Below are 18,899 nucleotides of genomic sequence, written 5' to 3'. Positions count from 1 at the left end.
CCTTGTCAGCTAATTGACTTATAGACAATAAGTTATGTGTTAAGCCGTCTACCAATAAAACATTATCAATGCATGGACTACTATCTACACAAATAGTACCAGTACCAATAATTTTACCCTTTTCATTTCCTCCAAAGCCAACTTCGCCTCCAGGCTTAAGTTTCAGCTCTCGGAACATACGCTTTTCTCCCGTCATGTGACGCGAGCATCCACTGTCCAGATACCATGATTGGTGTTTCAGTGGAGCTATCAAGGATATCTGCAACATAGATAATCTTGTCCTTAGGTACCCACTTTCTGGGTCCTCTTTTGTTAGTTACCCCAAGGGTTCTGATCACCTTGGGTGTCTCAACATGATATTTTAAAGGAATATTTGCATGATATTTAGTCATAGAGAAAGATCCCTTTTTAAGAGGGTTTTTAGCAACTTCAGCAGGTACAGAATCAGGCAATATGGTACCAGAGGGAACAAAGCATTCATACAAGGATTTAGCTTTAGACACAGAAGGCTCATTTCTAATTGGTTTAGAATAGCCAATGCCATGCATTCCATTTCTGCTTACACCATAGATCATTGAAGCCATTAAGCTTCTATCTACGCTTTTAGCCAGGAATCTTTGAAAAGATTTTTCATACTTAGATTCATGCTTACTATCAGAGGCATCGCAGGCAATAACTTCTTCTAACTTTGCAATTTGATTCTTAAGCACAGAGTTAGAATTAACTAAAGCATGGTTATCATTTTTCAAATCAGATATGATTTTCTCATGTTCAGAAGGAGTTTTAGAACCAGCAGATAAGTTCTTTTTCAGCTTCTTATGCTTAGACAACAAGGAGTTATACTTATCCATGATATCAGACAAAGCATGTTTCAGTTCAGAGGTAGAGAAGGAAGCAAATACCTCATTTTCATCGTCAGAGTCTGGATCTCCTTCTGATTCTGAGTCAGAGTCAACAGCTTCCTTTGACTCTGTTCCTTTGTCTTTGACAATAGCCATGAGTCCTTGGACTTCACCATCAGAGTCAACATCCTCTGACTCTGATTCATCGAATGTCACCATCAGACTCTTCTTGGTCTTGAAGTGCTTCTTTGGCTTCTTGTCCTTCTTCAATTTTGGACAGTCACTTTTGTAGTGCCCTGATTCTTTGCACTCAAAGCAAGTGACTTCCTTGATTGATGACTTCTTCTGACCTGAGGATTCAGACTTACCTCTTGCCTTTCCAGAGCCTTTGAACTTGCTCTGCCTGTGCTTCCAGATGCGGTTGAGTCTCTTGGAGATCAGAGTCAGCTCATCTTCATCAGAATCTTCTGATGCTTCTTCAGATTCTTCTTCTTCAGCTTGAAGAGCCTTTGATTTCTCAACCTTAGCCTTTTCAGATTTGGATTTCAAGGCTATGGACTTTTTCCTCAGATCTTGCATCTCTGAGCGCTTCAGCTCATGGCATTTCAAAATGCTGATGAGTTCTTCTAAACTCATATTCTCAACATCTCTCGTGAGCTCTATTGAAGTCACCAAAGGCATCCAACTTTCAGGAAGACACCTGATGACCCTTATGACGTGATCTTTTGTTGTGTAGCTCTTGTTGAGAGGACGTATGCCAGCTAAGCAGTTGAAATCTGGAGAACATTTCTTCAATGGACTCATTTGGCTCCATGATGAAGGATTCATACTTTTGGATCAAAGACAATGCCTTTGATTCTTTGACTTTCTTGTTTCCTTCATGAGACATCTTCAGAGAATCAAAAATGCCTTTAGCAAACTCACGATCTGTAATCTTCTGGTACTCCTCATAGGAGATAGCACTTAGAAGAATTGCTCTTGCTTTATGATGTTGTGAGTACAGCTTCTTTTGATCTGCAGACATCTCTGACCTTGGGATCTTTTTGCCATCTGCATCAACTGGACGCTCATAGCCATCCACAATAATATCCCAGAGATCTGCATCGAAACCCAGAAAGAAACTTTCCAGTCTATCTTTCCAATATTCGAACCTTTGACCATCGAACATAGGAGGCTTTGCGTTGTAACCATCTCTTTGAGTTTCACTGGTGGTGGCAGCCATTGTTTTTCACACCGGCCCGGATCACTGAACACTGTTAGGTGTGGTAATCAGAACTTGCGCTCTGATACCAATTGAAGGTATGAAAAACGGTAGAAAGGGGGGTTTGAATAACGTTTTCAGTACAAAAACTACCACCTTAAAGATTTTAACAAATCTTTTCGAGAACTAAGTGCAAAAGATAGAGATAGAAAAGCACACAAGGATTTTATCCTGGTTCACTTGATAAATCACTCAAGCTACTCCAGTCCACCCGTTAAGGTGATTTCTTCCTTCTTAGAATGAAGGCAATCCACTAATCAGGTAAGAGTTACAACTGCACTTGAAACCTACAAGTGACTAACAATTACACTGACTTAGCTCACACTAAGATTCACTCTCTTAGTCTTCTCTAGGATCCGATCAACCTTGATCTCCTAAAGGAAAAATCAAACAACTGTTTGAGGTTGGTGTTTACAAGGGTTTGCTTCTGAATAAGCTGAGTGTAAACTAAAATAAATTACAAGATGAAAGAAAGCTTAGAATATGTCTTGCGCGTGTGTATTGCTTCTTGTATATTTTTTTTTTTACTTCTTCTAGCCGCTTCTTTCAATCTTCAGCCTCTATATATACTCCAAGGATTAGGGTTGAGCGTTGCATGGAAATGCTACCGTTGGAGGGCAGTTCTGGAAAATCCAGCTTCTGCTGTGGCTGAGAACGTTAGGTAGGTCGTCAGGAAGGTACACTTGCTTTTGTACTTGGATAGCGACTTGACCTTTTAACCTAGGAGACTTCTGATCAGAGGAATGCTTCGTATTGGAACTTTTGAAGCAGGTTGATCAGAGTCAGAGGGAAAGCACAGATCCTCTGACCATTGTATCTTCTGATTCTGAACTCAGAGGGAAGAACATGGCCTTCAGAGTTTCTTGCTTCTGGACTTCAGAGTTTCCACTATTCAGCTTCTGGATCTTCAGAGTCTTCTACACCATCGGAACATCTGAACCTTCAGTGTTTCTTGGTTGTCAGAACTTCTGGATCATCAGAGCTTCTAGCGACTGAGTCCTCATCAGAGTTTGTATAGCTTCAGATCTTCTGAAGCTTTTCCACTGTTCATACTGAACATGGTGAATGCGAAAGCGTTGCTTGGGTTACCCTTTATACACAGTGCTTCTGATTTGTGTGAAATTGAGTCAGAGTCAGAGCCTGTAAATAGCACACTCAGAAAAACACGTTAGAGTACCACAATTGTTCATATCAAAAGGTTAACTTGTAATCATCAAAACATAGAGTTGTACTACTAGATCAAAACTTGATCTTACATTAATTTGGTTATTATTGGATAGTTATTAACTGTGATTTATGATTGTTTGTTGTGAATAATAAATGCTATATGGTTTCATTTGAAGGGAGGCAAGATTCAATGCTCTTTAAGGAGAGAAATGTATGTTAAATGGGGACAAACATTCATGGAAGGGAATGTATATAAGATAACTTTTGGTCGGTTGGTGCCTAATTTGAGACCTTTTTGTGCAACTGAACATCCCTTCAAGATTCTTCTTAATCATGATTCTATTGTTGTCCCATGTGAGAACACTTTGATTCCGATGTGGGGTCTTTCTCTAAAGAATTCAGAACAAGTAAATATGGCTTGTGGACGGTCAGATTGTTTAGTTGGTAAGAATATTAAAATGTGTGATAAGTTTTATGCTTCATAGTGGTATGTAGAATCACTTATGGATTTTATAGGTTTCCTTAAGCTATTGCAGTTCTGAAAACTTGCATAAATATGTGGTTGATTTCAGTAGCTGTGTAGGGTTATTAACTTGTTATATTAACTAATGTATGGTATGCATTGATGTTAGTTTATAATTTATTTGTTATTGTGCAGATTTTATTGGGTTGCTCACATGTATTGTTGAAGAAAGGACTTGTGTTAAAAAAGGGAAGATGTCTAAGATGATGATCATAGAGCTTGCTGTGTTTAGTTAAGAACTAAACTATTATTTAGTGCATGTGTTTGTTGGTCTACTCTGTATTTATAATTTCATTCTTGTTTGTGTTAATTTTATATTTAGGGGGAGAGTTCAATGTGTTTTGTTTGAAGAGCATGCCAAATTTGTCACGGACTATCTGTCTATTCATTCTACTGAAGAAGCAATCTTGGTTTTCCAGTTAGCCAAAATAAAAAAATTCAGAGGTATAAAGCTTGTATAAAACTTGATATATTGTTTGACTATAAATGGTGATGTGTTTTGTTTGTATTTTTTTAATAAGTAGATAATTTCTTGATTTATGTAACATGTATTTTTAGGAAAAAGTGTGCTTCAAGGTGTAGTGGGTGCAACGAGGCTAAGTTTTAACCCTCAAATCCCGGAGGTTTTATCATTCTGGAATGCGTATGTTTTTGTTCAAAATTGAAACCTCTTTGTAGAGTAAGGTTTTTTTTTTTGAGTTAGGTGGATATAATCTACTTGTGCTTTTATTTCTTTTTTTTCAGGATTATGGTGACTGATACTCAGTTTGCTGATGAAGCTGGGTTTAATATGATTGAAAATTCTGTTGTTTCAGTGTATGATGATTTTATTAAGAATCATCCAAGAAAAACTGTGAAATCATTGAATGAAACGATTGAGGTTTTTGTAATTTCTTTCATTAAGAGATGTTTTATTTCTTGAGTACCTTGTGTTTGTGGAAATAATGAATTAAGATGTATAAATGCAGGATGGAGATTTTGTTGTTCGAGCGAAGATAGTTACACTTTTGGAAGATGATAGCTGGTGGTACCTAGCTTGCAAGTGCTCTCGTGCAGTTATGAATGAGAATGGGCATTATTACTGTTTTGGCTGCTTTAGACTTGTTAATTATGTTGCTCCTAGGTATATGTTATAAATCTTGACATTTAAAATCTGCAAGGGATATTTATTTTTCAGGAGTTTGAAGTTGTACTTAGTTGTTGTGTTGTTTTATAAAACCTAAATGACTTGTGTTCTTGATGTTGTTAGGTTTAGGATTAAGCTACAAGTCTCTGATGGGGTAGATTCTGCTGATTTTGTGATGCCCGATTCAATTGCTGAAAATCTGCTAAAGAAAACATGTAGTCAGATGCTAAATGAAGTTGAGGTATATATATGTGTGTGTTTGTGTGTGTGTGTGTGTGTGTGGGAATTTATGATTTTGATTTGATTATTTTCGATTTTGTTGTCTAATTTAGCCTTAGTTGATGAGTTTAAATATCTCTAAATATGTATTCATCAATTGTTAAATTGTTTAGGATCCGAACTGCACTCGTGCTACCACTGTTATGCAGGAAGGGTTGGTTGGAAGGGATTTGCTATTTAAGGTTGAGAAGAATTTGGTTAATGTGTACAACTTTGAGGATCCATATACTGTGAAACGTGTTTGTGATGATTTTGATCTTATGGAAGTGTTTATGGCAAATTCATCTGTTGAGACTCCCATTATGGTTTGTTTATGTTATTTTGGTGCTTAATTTTGTTCTACTGGGTTAGTATTGGAAACAATAATTTGGTAAAATAGTTAATTGTTTATTTGATATCTTGTAGGCAAAGTTCCCCAGTTCATTTTCTGAGTTGAACCTTGATGATTATGAGATAGATATGGAGTTATTGGGAAGCCCTCCTGATTTAGTGGTCCCTGTGATTGTGAAGCCAGCTATTGAAAGGAGCACTACAGAATATGGTGGTTGCTCAAAATCATTCAAGAGAAAGCTAGAGGATGAATTTGTTGTGGAGGAAGAATTTCAGAATGTGAAGTTTAAGGAGTGCAAGTATGGAACAGATTAGTACTTGTGTGAAAGTGGGGGTGTTTATTCCTTGGTTTTGAAAACAAGTTAATAACTATGGGTAGTTTTTTTGTAGACCATAGTTGCACTATTTGATATCAAGGAAACTAAGAAGTTGGTAGGTTAATCAGTTGGAATATTAGGTAGTGTTTGTAGGTTAATGTTTATTTTGGCTTACTCTAAGCAATTTGTAGTCTTGTTTTGTTAACTACTTGATGACTAAAATTGTTTATGTAATGAATGTATGTATCCATGTTTATATATAAGTTGATGATCTTGTATAGTTCTTTGAATATCGAGTTATTATTTTGTCATATACATGTTATATACTTTTGCTGTATTGTGTTTGGGTTCTTATTGACTTTGGAGTTTATGTTATTTAAGTACTTGTTATGTGAAAGTTTTTTTTGGGATAGAATTTGTATCATTAAGAGTAAAATGATTTCAGGGTTTCAACTTCTTTTGTTATATGTAAGTATTCAGTGTTCATGATCTGATACTATTTTGGTCTTGCTTGGTCTATTTCCTATTGTTTCTTTGTTGTCTTGATCTTTTATTTAGTCACAAGGGAGAGTTTGTTCTCTTGACCTATGTTCATTTATGAATGTTTCTGTTTTCTAAAATTATATAATTTCGTTATGTTGAAACAGTTGTTTTCTGTTATAGAATTATGGGAATGGTTGTGGGAATTTTGTTGTCCAAATAATAAAAGAGGTTGAGTAGGAATAAAGTAAATTAAGTTATATAAGTTGTGTATGGTTTGCGCATTGAAATTATAATTTCAGAGTCTTCACTCTTCAGAGTTTGTAATACTTCAGATCTTTTGAAGCTTTTCCAGTGTTCAGAGTGAACATGGAGAATGCGAAAGCGTTGCTTGGGTCACTCTTTATGCACAGTGCTTGTGATTTGTGTGAGACAGAATCAAGGTCAGAGCCTGTAAATAACACACTCATAAAAACACGTTAGAGTACCATAATTGTTCATATCAAAAGGTTAACTTGTAATCATCATATCATAGAGTTGTAGTACTAGATCAAAACTTGATCTTACAATCTCCCCCTTTTTGATGATGGCAAAACTAAGATTTTTGATGAACAATTATTAAACAATAAACTGAATTCACTCAGAGTTTAGGGATATAGAATAAGATTTATCCTGATGTGAATAGTTTATCTTGTTCATTCTGAATTCAAGCCACTGTTTGATTCTGAGCTTAGCTCCCTCTGAATCTAGATTCTGAGCTAAATAATATAAGAGTTCAGAGTGAAAAAACTTATGACATAGATGAAATAGAATAATCAGAGCGCATAAGTATTCAGAGTCAACGGACAAGGTATCAGAGTTTTGGGTCAGAGTCAAACTAATATCACTTCAGAAGAAGTGAAATGTATTCCTTGTATTTGCCCAGTGACACATCTATGGTCATAAAAGTGGAACTCTTAAATTCTCCAAAAGAAAAATAAATCACACTAACACATCTTACACATCAAAAACTGGGTTGTACTCCCCCTTTTTGTCATAAGCAACAAGCTTGGGGTGTGAAAAACTTAGCTTGAAGTACAAGGTACTCCTCCTTAGAGAATTTCTAAGTTTGAAGAAAAAATAAAATGATGCAAGAATCAGAGTTAGGCGAAATAAATAGAAGAGTTAACGCAAAAGAAGAACGTTTACCACCGGCCAAGGAAGTAATGAAAGGGGTCAGTTACCAAGAACTTAACCTCGAGATACTGTAGAAGCATTAACTTTCAGAGAGAAAGTGAAGCCTATATAAAGCGATGGAGAAAGAGGGTAAGCTTCACAACTGGAACAATTAAAAAAAATGGCATCATACATGGAAGCACTTGAAGAGCTCAGAAGGAAGGCCTGTGAGGAGGACTTGTTCCTGAACATAAGGCATCCAGAGGGTACAACGACCATATCAGAGCTAACGAGGACACTGCTTGAGGAGGACCTTCGTCCAGAGCTGAAGAACGACTTGAAGGAATTTCTTGCCTTCGTGGAAGAAGTTCAAGAACTCAGCCAGCTTGAGCTGAGGCTACTGGAAGAAAGGAAGACCATAGAGGAGAAGCTCAAGACAACAGAAGAGGTTCTGGAGAGGGAAGATCTGAACGTCAGTCTCAACAACATCCAGTATTCACTGGATCGTCTGGAGAGGGAGAGGTCAGAGCAGCGTCAAGAGTGCAGAAGAATGAGGAAGGATCCTCCATTCTAGACTTTAGGAAAAATAAAATGTATGATGTAACACAATGTATTTTAATCAAATTTGGGTTACCATAAAGTATTAGTGGGACAATTATTTTGTTCTTACTTTAATAGTATAGTATATGTAAATACCTGATTTATGAAGTATGTATAATTTTGTTATTTGAATTTGGTAGTACGCTATTTATGATAGAGGTTATATGTATTCAGTACATAACATAGGGTACTTGACTAAGAGAAGTTCACATAGCATTGTAAAAAGTTAACATTTATTAGTAAATTTTTGTCATTCGTGGAAAAGTTTTTTTAGCTTATGTTTGTTCTAGAAGCTATATTGGTACGATGACAAAATATAAGGATGAAGAGTTGTTTTATCATGTAAAAAGTGTAACGCATTAAAATTTTAAAAAATTGTGTACTAGAGAAGTATTGACTTTTGTAATGAATTGGTTACTTTTTTGGGAAGAATCATTTTCATGAAAAAGTGACTCTAAGTATATTGGATTTAGTTTGCTATAGAGGTAATACCTTTAACACCCGCGGAGGCAAAAAAAACACATTTTCAGTATAAATATAGTACAAGTAGGTTGTAAAATTTCATTTGTGAAGAGCATGTAAGCTAGGTGATCATTGTGTTTTGTTTATTGCCCTTATTTTCTAAGCTCTTACCTTAGATTTGTTGTCCAAAAGAATAGGTAAGACTTGAAGTATAACCAGTGAGGAACAATTGGTTTTTTTTTTGGCATATTCATTTAATTAGTATCATGTTTGTTAAATTTTTAGGTAATTAGTGTGGGCAGATTTGTGGTGCTTTGTCATGGCTGGTGTTCCTAGAAAATATAAAAGAGTAATGTCGTCCAGTAGCAAATCAACAGGTAAATATGTGTTCCTTCTATATCAATTGTGTGAAAGAATTATGATTAAAAGTGTTTGATATGAATATATGAAGAAGAGCTGAGCTTATTAATCCTTTGTGTTTTTTTTGGTAAGGTATTGGACAGGGATCGGTGCCCTCATTATCTGAAGAAAGAACAAGGGGTAACAAAAAGAAATGTTTTCCGAGAGGCCAAAGATATATGCGCCAAGAGAAATTCAGTTGAGTTAATTAACTTAGCATGTTAATTAGTAGTGATTATTTTGTTGTGAATGTTTTGTTTACCTTAGTTTTTATCTTTTGGTAGTGTGCTCAAGGGTTACCTCAAGTTTGGCTAATGACACTCTTTATGATGCTATGGATAATTCCTCGTCATCGGTGTCGACTAATGCTGGTATTTTATTCTAATGGTTTATAATGTGAAATTTTGAGTGAGTGAAAAATGTATAACTTGATTTTAGAAATTTTTAAGATAAGTAATATTAACTGTCAAATGAACGAATTATCAAAAGTGGGATTATAAAGATGACTGTTTTTGAGTTAGTAGTTTAAATCCAAGGGGATGATTTTGTGGATTATAAAATATTACAATGGAGGTTATTTAGGTGTCATATGATATGATATGAATCTGAAGTTGAAGAAATTAATATAAGGTATACTTTTTAAAGTCCAGTACAAGAAGATGGCGCGAGTGATGTTGGTGTGTATAATTGGATTAGTAGAGATGATAAGCTTCCAGGGTATATACTATTAATAATTTTATGGCCAATTTTTGGTGTCTAGGAAAGTTCATTTCCATTTTCTAACCATGATTTTGATTTTTAATTTAAAGTATTGTTTGGTAGACATTTGTGAATGGAATGTCACATTTGAGTTCAGTTCTGTGATTGTTATGTTTTTATGATGGAGCAGAAGAGAAGAAAATTAAATGCTCTTGGAATATCACATTTTTGTTCTTTAGAAAATGGTGGAACATAATGAAACACAGTCTTAAAAATTTAAATGGTCCATATTGCTCCTAATTTATATTTGAAATATTTATCTCCAAATGGTTTTAAATTGCATCTTTTGTAAAAAAAACTTATTGACAAACTTAAATAAAAAATTATTTTATTCAAAAAATTCACTTAAAATAAAATCAATTATTTTTTTAAGTAAATATTTTTATGCATATCGCTTTACTTTTTGATCAATAGAGTAGAATTGCTTTTTTTTTAATGGAGGTTTTGAATAATGTTTATTATATTTTTTGTTCTATTTTTTCTATTTATGAAATAATAATAAATTGCAACTATTTGTAGATGAAGTTCAAACATTTAGTGGTTGTTCATCAAGTGATGAAAGTGAAGATAGTGAAGATGGTGAACGAGATGATATGCCTTGCAGTAGAAATTTAGATGAGTTTGAGGGTAAATTATTGTTTTATGATATAAATTTGTAATTAAAGGTTGATTGTGAAAAATTTTCCATGTAAGTGTTATTGAATTTAAATGCAGAATATTCTGATATTGGAGACATGAAGTATGAGTGTCAGTATTGTGGGGCTTTGCATTGGTATGCTGAAGGAGTTAGAAAGAAAAAGAATAATATTCCCACAATTTTTTCTCTGTGTTGTCTAAACGGAAAAGTGTTAGTTCCTTTCTTCAGGAAGCCACCGACTTTATTATGGGATTTGATAATGGGAAATGATGTTCGTAGTCGGGAATTCTTAGCAAATATAAGAAGTTATAATAGTGCTTTTGCTTTTACTTCATTTGGTGGAAAAATTGAAAGTGGTCTAAATGACGGAGGCGGTCCACCACAATTTGTTATTAGTGGGCAAAATTATCATCGTATTGGTAGCTTGCTTCCAAATGTGGGAGAGACTCCTAAATTTGCCCAACTTTATGTTTATGATACTCAGAATGAGATCCAAAATCGAAGTTCACACTTTAGGTACGTAAATGCTATTTTTTCTTATGAATGTTGTATATTATGTTTTAATGTTATTAATATTTTTGTTTTATTGTTTAGGAATTCGGATGGAAGTTGTAAGCTAAACAAATCCTTAATTGAAGATCTTTTGGCAATGGTTGATGAGTGTAATGTCTTGGTGAAATCATTTCGAAAGGTACATGATTTCATTTCTATCAACCCATTGTTAAGGATTTCTCTAAGATTGTTTAGGGCTAGACCCAAAGACCCAAGAGTGTACAATTTACCTTCTGTGGATGAGGTAGCTGGTTTAATTGTTGGTGATTTTGATTCTACTGATTGTGGTCGAGACATAGTTGTTAGTTCAATGGATGGTACTCTTAGAAGAATTCATGAGACACACACTTCATTTTTACCGTTGCAATATCCTTTGCTTTTTCCTAATGGAGAAGATGGATATAAAGAAGATATTTTGTTTCGCCAAGATGGAGATGGTCGTGTTTTAAAAAAGAGAGTACGAGTATCTTTGAGAGAATTTATTTCTTTTAGAATTCATGAAAGAATGAGAGAGGATTCAGTTATATTGCGTAGTAGAAGATTATTCCAACAATTTCTTGTGGATTGTTATTCGATGATTGAGGCTCAAAGATTGTCATATATCAAGGGTAATCAAAAGATAATACGTCGGGACTTCTTATCTGGATTGGAGGAGGCTATGGAGAAAGGTGGTGTCGATTCAGCATCAGTTGGAACAAGGATAGTTCTACCTTCGTCATTTACTGGTGGAAGAAGATATATGTTTAACAATTGTCAAGATGCAATGGCAATCTGCAAACATGTTGGATATCCAGATCTTTTTATAACTGTTACTTGCAACCCAAAGTGGCTTGAAATTCAAAGGTGTGTTTCTGAAAAAGGCTTGAATGCCTATGATCGCCCTGATATCTCGTGTCGGGTTTTTCATATTAAAGTGAAGTAGTTAATGCGTGATTTGAGGAAAGGTCAATATTTTGGGAAAGTCTCAGCTGGTTAGTAATATTTCAATTGAATATAATATATATATATATATATGTAGATATTGAAAAATATTATATGGGTGATTAATTTATTTATAGGAATGTATACCATTGAGTTTCAAAAGAGGGGACTTCCACATGCCCATATACTTATTTGGTTAGCGCATGGTTCAAAGCTAACAACACCAGAGAAAATTGATTTAGTTATATGTGCAGAGTTACCTGATCCAGTTGCTAGCCCGAAACTATTTGAAGTTGTTTCTATGTTCATGGTCCATGGTCCATGTGGTAGTAGTAGGAAAAATTCTCCGTGCATGGTAAATGGTCGGTGTTCCAAATTTTTTCCTAAGAAATATGTGGAAAAGACCTCATTTGACATTGATGGTTATCCGACATATCGAAGGAGGAACACTGGTGTTTTTGTTGAAAGACGTGATGTTCAATTAGATAATGGGTATGTTGTTCCTTATAATGCAAAATTGTTGATGAAGTACCAAGCCCACATTAACATTGAATATTGTAACAAATCGAATTGCATCAAATACTTATTTAAGTATATCAACAAAGGAGTTGATCGGGTTACAGTTTCAATGAAAAATGAATGTAATGAAGGACAAAATGTGCCGGAGGTTGATGAGATCCAACAATATTATGATTGTCGTTATTTGTCTGCTTGTGAAGCTGCTTGGAGATCATTTTCATTTCGTATTCATGATCATTGGCCTCCCGTTCAGCGATTACCTTTTCATATGCCCAACAAACAAGTTGTATTATATGGTAATGAAGAACCAATTGATAGGGTCGTTCAAAGAGGTCAGATGTCTGAAACAATGTTTACTGGGTGGATGGTTGCTAATATGATATATGAACATGGTAGGCATTTGACATATGCTGAGTATCCGCAGTTATTTGTTTGGCATCCTAAAGATAAAGAGTGGCGACCACGCAAAAGAGGGTTTTCCATTGGAAGAATGAATTTTATACCTTTGGGGTGTGGGGAGGTATATTATTTGCGTTTATTGTTAAATCTACAATGTGGATGCACAAGTTATGCCGATTTGAGAACTGTTGATGGTGTTGTTCGAGTGAGCTTTCAGGAAGCATGTTCTGCCTTGGGATTATTAGAGGATGATAAAGAATTTATTGATGGATTAATTGATTGTGCTGAATTGTCAGGTGGTATGTCTGTTAGAAAGTTGTTTATGGTGTTGCTATTATCTAATTCAATTGTCACACCAGGAAAAGTTTTTGAGGAAACTTGGAGGTTGTTAGCCGATGGAATTCTTTATAAGCGAAGGAAATTACTTTGCAATCCAGGTATTTTTTATTTATTTATGTATTTGTTTATATACATGTATATATTTATGTTTTGTACATGTCATTTCTTTGTGGTTGTTAAAGTGATGACCCTATTTTAGTAGTGTTTTTAGGGTCATTTCTTTGTGAGTTTTGAGTCTTTTTGTTGAGTCTCATGTAGGGTTTCATGCATTCTCATGCATTTTTATCTTTCTTTGTGTCTTTGCTTTGTTTTAGTAATTTTGTAGTTTTATAGGGACTTTGCTTGCATTTTAAGTAAATTTAGGACTTGCATACTTTTCCTATGATAATTGAAGGTCCTCCTTGCTAATTAAGCTCTTTGAGCCTCTAGAATCTTCCTTGTCTTGTTGGCCAAGTATTGCAGATCAGAACTGAAGGATAAGGAAGGTCAAGGAGCATGGAATTAATGGAGGACTTGATGGAGCTTGAAGAGGAGTAAAGAAAGAAGTCAAAAAGCCTTTCCAGCGAGCTACGAGCGCCTAGGCGCTTGGAATTGGCGCCTAGGCGCCAGACACATGATGGGAATATTTGGGGAGAGCGCCTAGGCGCTTATAACGAGCGCCTAGGCGCCAATTGCCTTCCAGAGGCATGTTTTTGGGCTGGAATTGGCGCTCAGGCGCTCTGAATTGGCGCCTGAGCGCCCAGACTCGTTTGTTTTGCCTATAAATTGGTTTTTAGGCATTTCTCTTGGAACCTTTTGTCATTTTATCATATTTCAATAAGTTAGAAGAGAGGGTTTGGGTTCTAGAGCTTGAGGAGCTTCCTCCAAGTCCTATGATCCAGGTTTTGTCTTTCTTTTCTTGTATGGAGTTCATAGCCATGCTTGGCTAAACCCCTTTTGCTTTGGGTTCCTTGTAAGACTCTTGATGTTTTAATCTTTTTTCCTTTTTCTTCACATGAATCTTCTGAGTAAACCCTTGAATTCCATATCTATGCTTTATGTTTCAAGTTAGATCATGAGCTAGCTTTATGCTTTTCTATAATATAATGGAAATTTGTTATAGATTAGGGACATGATATGAGATTACCTCTTCTATGCTTGCTACTAGGAGTAGGGGTTGGGGTTTGTTGGCCTGAATTGCATGCTTAGTGCCTTTAGCAAATGTTTAGGTTGTCAAGGAATTGAACCTATCTTTTGACTTTAGAGGATTGTCTATACAAGGCATTGATAGATGATTACATAGGCTATAACATCAAGGAGAGACTCAGAATTTTTGTGGGAAGAATAGGTTAATTTAAAACTGATTTAGTTAAGCAAGAACCCAAGGCAAGATCACCATTGTTATCACACACTTTCATTTCTTAAGTTTGTCACTCAATCACTGGAACAATCAACCCTTAAAACTGAATTTTATTTGCTTTCCAACCGTGAACTCGAATCTTAAACTGAATTGCCACACCAATTCCCTGTGGTTTGATAATTTAAAACCGGGTGAATTCCGTACACTTGCGGATTAACCAACATAAAGTAATTGTTATTTTGACTTTATATAAATTGTTTTATTTTATCTAGCTTTGCGTTTGGATGATCAGACTTTGAAGACTGTAAGACCCAAAATTTTAGAATTAAATAGATAAATGATTTCCAGCTCACGCATAGGATTCTGTGTAAGCGTGAGAGGAACTTGACTCGTGTTTAATGTTTGGATTAATATTAAGAAGAGGAAAGTTCAGGAAATGACTAAGAATAGTAACATAGTCGTTATAGGCTACGGCACGAGTTTCATTCATTTCTGCCTTAGGGCAAAACCGTTAGTAAACGACTAATTTGCACTTAAAGACACGACGGGAAACTAATTCCAAAAATCTTCAGAGAAATGTTAGAACTTCTCTTAATCCTTCCATAATAAGCGTTTCGATACGAAACCCTGGAATTTACGAACACTCATTTCCGATACCGGGAGGTTTGCCGAAACTGAATCCCTGGTTTTTCTAGAGCTATTAAATTAACCTACGATGAAGACTTTTTCTATTCGGAGCTTCAAACGAAGATTCCACACGCGTACGCCCACTCTAATCGACGTTCCAAATCTTTCTTCAGAAGGAAGTTTCTACATCCGAGGTCAAAATCAAAAAGTGCATAAAGTGCATTTTAAGCCGGTAAACATTAAAAAACAAGCCTCGAAAACCAAAAATCATACTGATATTTCTTTGAAGAATTAGAAGATTCAGCGGGAAGAATATCGTGTCTAAAATACGTTGGAATCAGTAGGAAAAATCAGAATCGCGAAATAATCATTTTCTCACGTTTTCAATTTCCTATAAATAGGACTTCAAAAAATGAAAAAAATCAAAAAAAAAATCACACAACACACACACACACGGCCGTGAACTTCTTGGAGGAAAGGAAGAGATTTGATTTTTTCCGATTCTTGCCTGATCGTCGCTCTGTTCGTTGCTACGCGTAGGCCTCAAGGTACTGATGTTATTTCTTTCTTCTGATCTTAAATTTTGTCGCTTTTCTCTATGTCTTTCTGTGCTCAAAGTTTTGAGCTTTTTGTAAAACTGTCCAAATAACTTGATTTTAGTGTCTAAACTTATTCCCTGCGTTCCCCTGAGCATGTTTAGCGGATTACATTTTGCCGAATGTCGCCGAAATGCCGTCGGAATTCATTTCTGTAGGAAATACCCATTTTTGGCTAAAGTTCCGTCCTTTGGGCTTAAAACTCTCGACTGAGCTTAGCGTTAGTAGGATTAGTCGTCATAATCGTCGTTGGTGTCGACCCCATCTAATTTGTTTTTCGAAATTTCAGTTTTGAATTTCTGAGCTAAAAATATTGACCAAAATACCCCTGCGACAGTTTTCGACCCGATAATTTTTCTGAGAGTTTCCCTGGCCTAGATATCGCCTAGGAATACCTAGGAATCGATTTAGACCGAAGAAAAAGTTCGGAAACCCTATTTTACATAGTGGCCGAAACCTATTGCTTAGGGTACCGTGTCCAAAAATAATTTTTGAGTCTCTATGACCTGAGCCATTGCGTAGCTCTTTTGATTGTCGAAATTTTGGCGCTGGTTTCATGTCATTCCGAGTTCTGTAGCTCGAGTTATGCTCGTTTTAGCGAACGAAGTTCCGTTGTCAATTCGTGCCTTAAGAGGAACTCTGAAGCTTTAAAAGCTTTCTTTCCGGTTTCGATTAGCGTTATTAGATAGTGTTACTTCTAGTAGGGCTTGTGTTGATGATTGTGTTTCCTTGTTCTAGGTTCACAACTTCCATGCCCAACTTCTACTCACGAAGGTAAGGGTAACTCGGTTTTAGAGTGTCTTTGAGTCTTGCCTGCTTTTATCGCACTGCCTGCGTTTGAGATGAAGATGTTTATATTGATTGGCATTGGATTATGATTATTATGCTTGCAATGTTGTATGCTTGCTTATATTGACTGTTTCTGAGGCTTGTGCCAAATGTTTTCTGAAGGCTTCGGCCGAGTAAACTTATTGAGACGTGTGTCTCCGTTTTCTGAGAGGCTTCGGCCGTTTACTGGTTTCTGTCATTGAACTGAGTTGGTATGCAATTGAATTGAGTTATGTTCGTTGATAATAGGAATAACATGTGGTTACTCCGAATTAATCATTGGTTTGAGGATTGTTGTTGACTGACTTGGCATATAGGCTTTGGTTCTTAAGTGGCGATGAGGTGGGTGTGGTCCCACGTGATTGTCCCGTCTTTCAAGGCGTTATAAAGTGGCAATGAGGTGGGTGTGGTCCCGCGGGATTGTCCCATCTTTCGAGATGTTCTAAAGTGGCGATGAGGTGGGTGTGGTCCCACGCGATTGTCCCGTCCGGAGTGGCGTAAAGTGGCAATGAGGTGGGTGTGGTCCCGCGTGATTGTCCCGTCTTGAGAGACGTTGCTGATCGATCCATTTTGGTAGAAGCATATAGTTGCATTATAGGGAACTAACACCTGACCCTATGTTGTTGGATTTTAGTTATTGGTTTATTGATATCTGAATTGATATTATACTGTTGAAGTTTTTGATATTTGAATTGATGTTATATGTTAGGTTGTCGATATCCGAATTGATGTTATATGATTAGGTTGTTGATATATGAGTTTAGTTATGTTGCTGGTTTATTTACCATGATAGGTAGTTAAATTTGAATAGCATGATTTTCTCTTTCATACATGATAATTGTATGGAGTTAACCCTTTTCTATTTGCTATTTGTTGTTTGGGCGCTTAACGCTATTAGGCGATGGTGAGCCTTCCGCTGAAGCTTAGCTGTTCGAGTCGGAGACCGTGATCGTGGGCGGTCGAGTAGAGGTGGATGAAGCAGTTGCTTCTCCCTTTTTGGTGGACTATGTTTGAGTTTCTTTTTCCTTATGAAAACTCTGTTGTTTAAACCTTATTTCGCCACTGTTAAAGTGTGCGTACTTATTTTGGAAACTTGTTCATGATGATGTAAGACACTATTATTATTATGTCGGGAACGGGTTGTTGAATAAAGTCTATGTTATATATTCAATTATGTTCAGTTGTTTCGAAAAGGGAAAAAATATATTGTGTTTTCTTAGGATTACGAAATAGTCCTTAGATTTTGTTAGGTAACTAATGTGACTCCTCAGTTGAGAAACCGGGGTGTTACAAAGACGCTTTGTTTGGTTGAGCTTGAAAAAATGTTAGTTAATAATGGGAAAACACTAAAGGATTTTCCTGGCATTCCGTATCCTATTTCAGATGAAGTCCCTCAGTTTGAGAATGTCATGTTGTTTAACGAGTTAAGATTTGACATTGATGATATGTTAGTTAAACATAATGACCATTTGATGAAGTTGAATAATGGTCAAAGGAAAGTGTATGATGAGGTTATTGATGCAGTTAATAAATCAGATGGAGGATTTTATTTTGTCTATGGTTCAGGTGGTACAGGAAAAACTTTTCTTTGGAAAACTCTAAGTTATAGATTAAGATCTGAGCGGAAGATTGTGTTGAATGTTGCATCCAGTGGTATAGCATCTCTTTTGTTACCTGGTGGGAGGACTGCACATTCGTTATTTAGTATCCCACTTGTGTTAAATGAGGATTCATGTTGTAATATTAGGATGGGCAGTAACAAGGCAGAGTTGCTTAAACATACAAGTTTAATTATATGGGATGAGGCACCTATGGTTAATAGGTGGGCATTTGAGGCTGTTGATAGAACCTTGCGTGATATAATGGAAGTTGGGGATGTTTATGGTGGGGGAAAGCCCTTTGGTGGAAAAGTTGTGGTTTTAGGGGGAGATTTTAGACAAACTCTTCCTATTATCCCGAAAGCAAGTAGGGAAGAAATTGTAATGTCTACTATTAACTCATCAAGACTATGGAAATTTTGCAAAGTCTTAAAACTTACTGAGAATATGCGTTTGCATGGGAATGATTCTTTACATGATTGTGAAAAATTGGTTGAATTTAGCAAGTGGATACTTGATATTGGTGATGGTAATTTGGGTGATTACAATGATTGTGAATGTGATTTAGATATTCCACATGACTTGATGGTTCCCTTTAAAGATGATGCTGTGTCAAGTATAGTTTATTCCACCTACCCTGATATTCAAAGGAAATTTTTTGATGAGGAATATTTTATTGATAAAGCTATTCTTGCTCCCACTTTGGATATTGTTGATAGTGTGAACCAGTTTGTGCTTTCAATAGTACCTGGCAAAGAAAAAGTGTATTTAAGTTCAGACAGTGTAGTCAAAGTTGATGAAGATGTAGCCATTGATGCAAATTGGATAACCATTGAGTTTTTGA

The 18,899-nt window shown here is 35.9% G+C and overlaps 2 protein-coding genes and 1 long non-coding RNA gene across 3 annotated transcripts; all 3 read left to right on the top strand.

The window, feature by feature from the left end:
- The first annotated feature begins 3,479 nt into the window (after positions 1 to 3,479).
- On the top strand, positions 3,480 to 5,843 carry LOC130725154 (replication protein A 70 kDa DNA-binding subunit C-like). Its single transcript, XM_057576407.1, has 9 exons — positions 3,480 to 3,714; positions 3,929 to 4,019; positions 4,116 to 4,237; positions 4,352 to 4,436; positions 4,538 to 4,673; positions 4,762 to 4,916; positions 5,043 to 5,160; positions 5,312 to 5,503; positions 5,604 to 5,843. Exons 1-9 carry the CDS (start codon positions 3,480 to 3,482, stop codon positions 5,841 to 5,843), a joined length of 1,374 nt encoding a protein of 457 aa, XP_057432390.1.
- Positions 5,844 to 11,814: 5,971 nt separating this feature from the next.
- Positions 11,815 to 13,475, top strand: LOC130725147 (uncharacterized). Its single transcript, XM_057576401.1, has 3 exons — positions 11,815 to 11,860; positions 11,948 to 13,165; positions 13,462 to 13,475. The coding sequence occupies exons 1-3, from the start codon at positions 11,815 to 11,817 to the stop codon at positions 13,473 to 13,475; spliced, it is 1,278 nt and encodes a 425-aa protein (XP_057432384.1).
- Positions 13,476 to 15,437: 1,962 nt separating this feature from the next.
- Positions 15,438 to 17,628, top strand: LOC130732667 (uncharacterized). The gene is made up of 2 exons (XR_009017098.1): positions 15,438 to 15,581; positions 17,356 to 17,628. It is a non-coding gene; the product is annotated as an uncharacterized LOC130732667 (long non-coding RNA).
- Positions 17,629 to 18,899: the final 1,271 nt, after the last annotated feature.

Source organism: Lotus japonicus, chromosome 1 (assembly GCF_012489685.1).
Source record: "Lotus japonicus ecotype B-129 chromosome 1, LjGifu_v1.2".
In the NCBI taxonomy this organism is placed as follows: domain Eukaryota; kingdom Viridiplantae; phylum Streptophyta; class Magnoliopsida; order Fabales; family Fabaceae; genus Lotus; species Lotus japonicus.
This window is presented reverse-complemented; position numbering and strand designations above follow the sequence as displayed.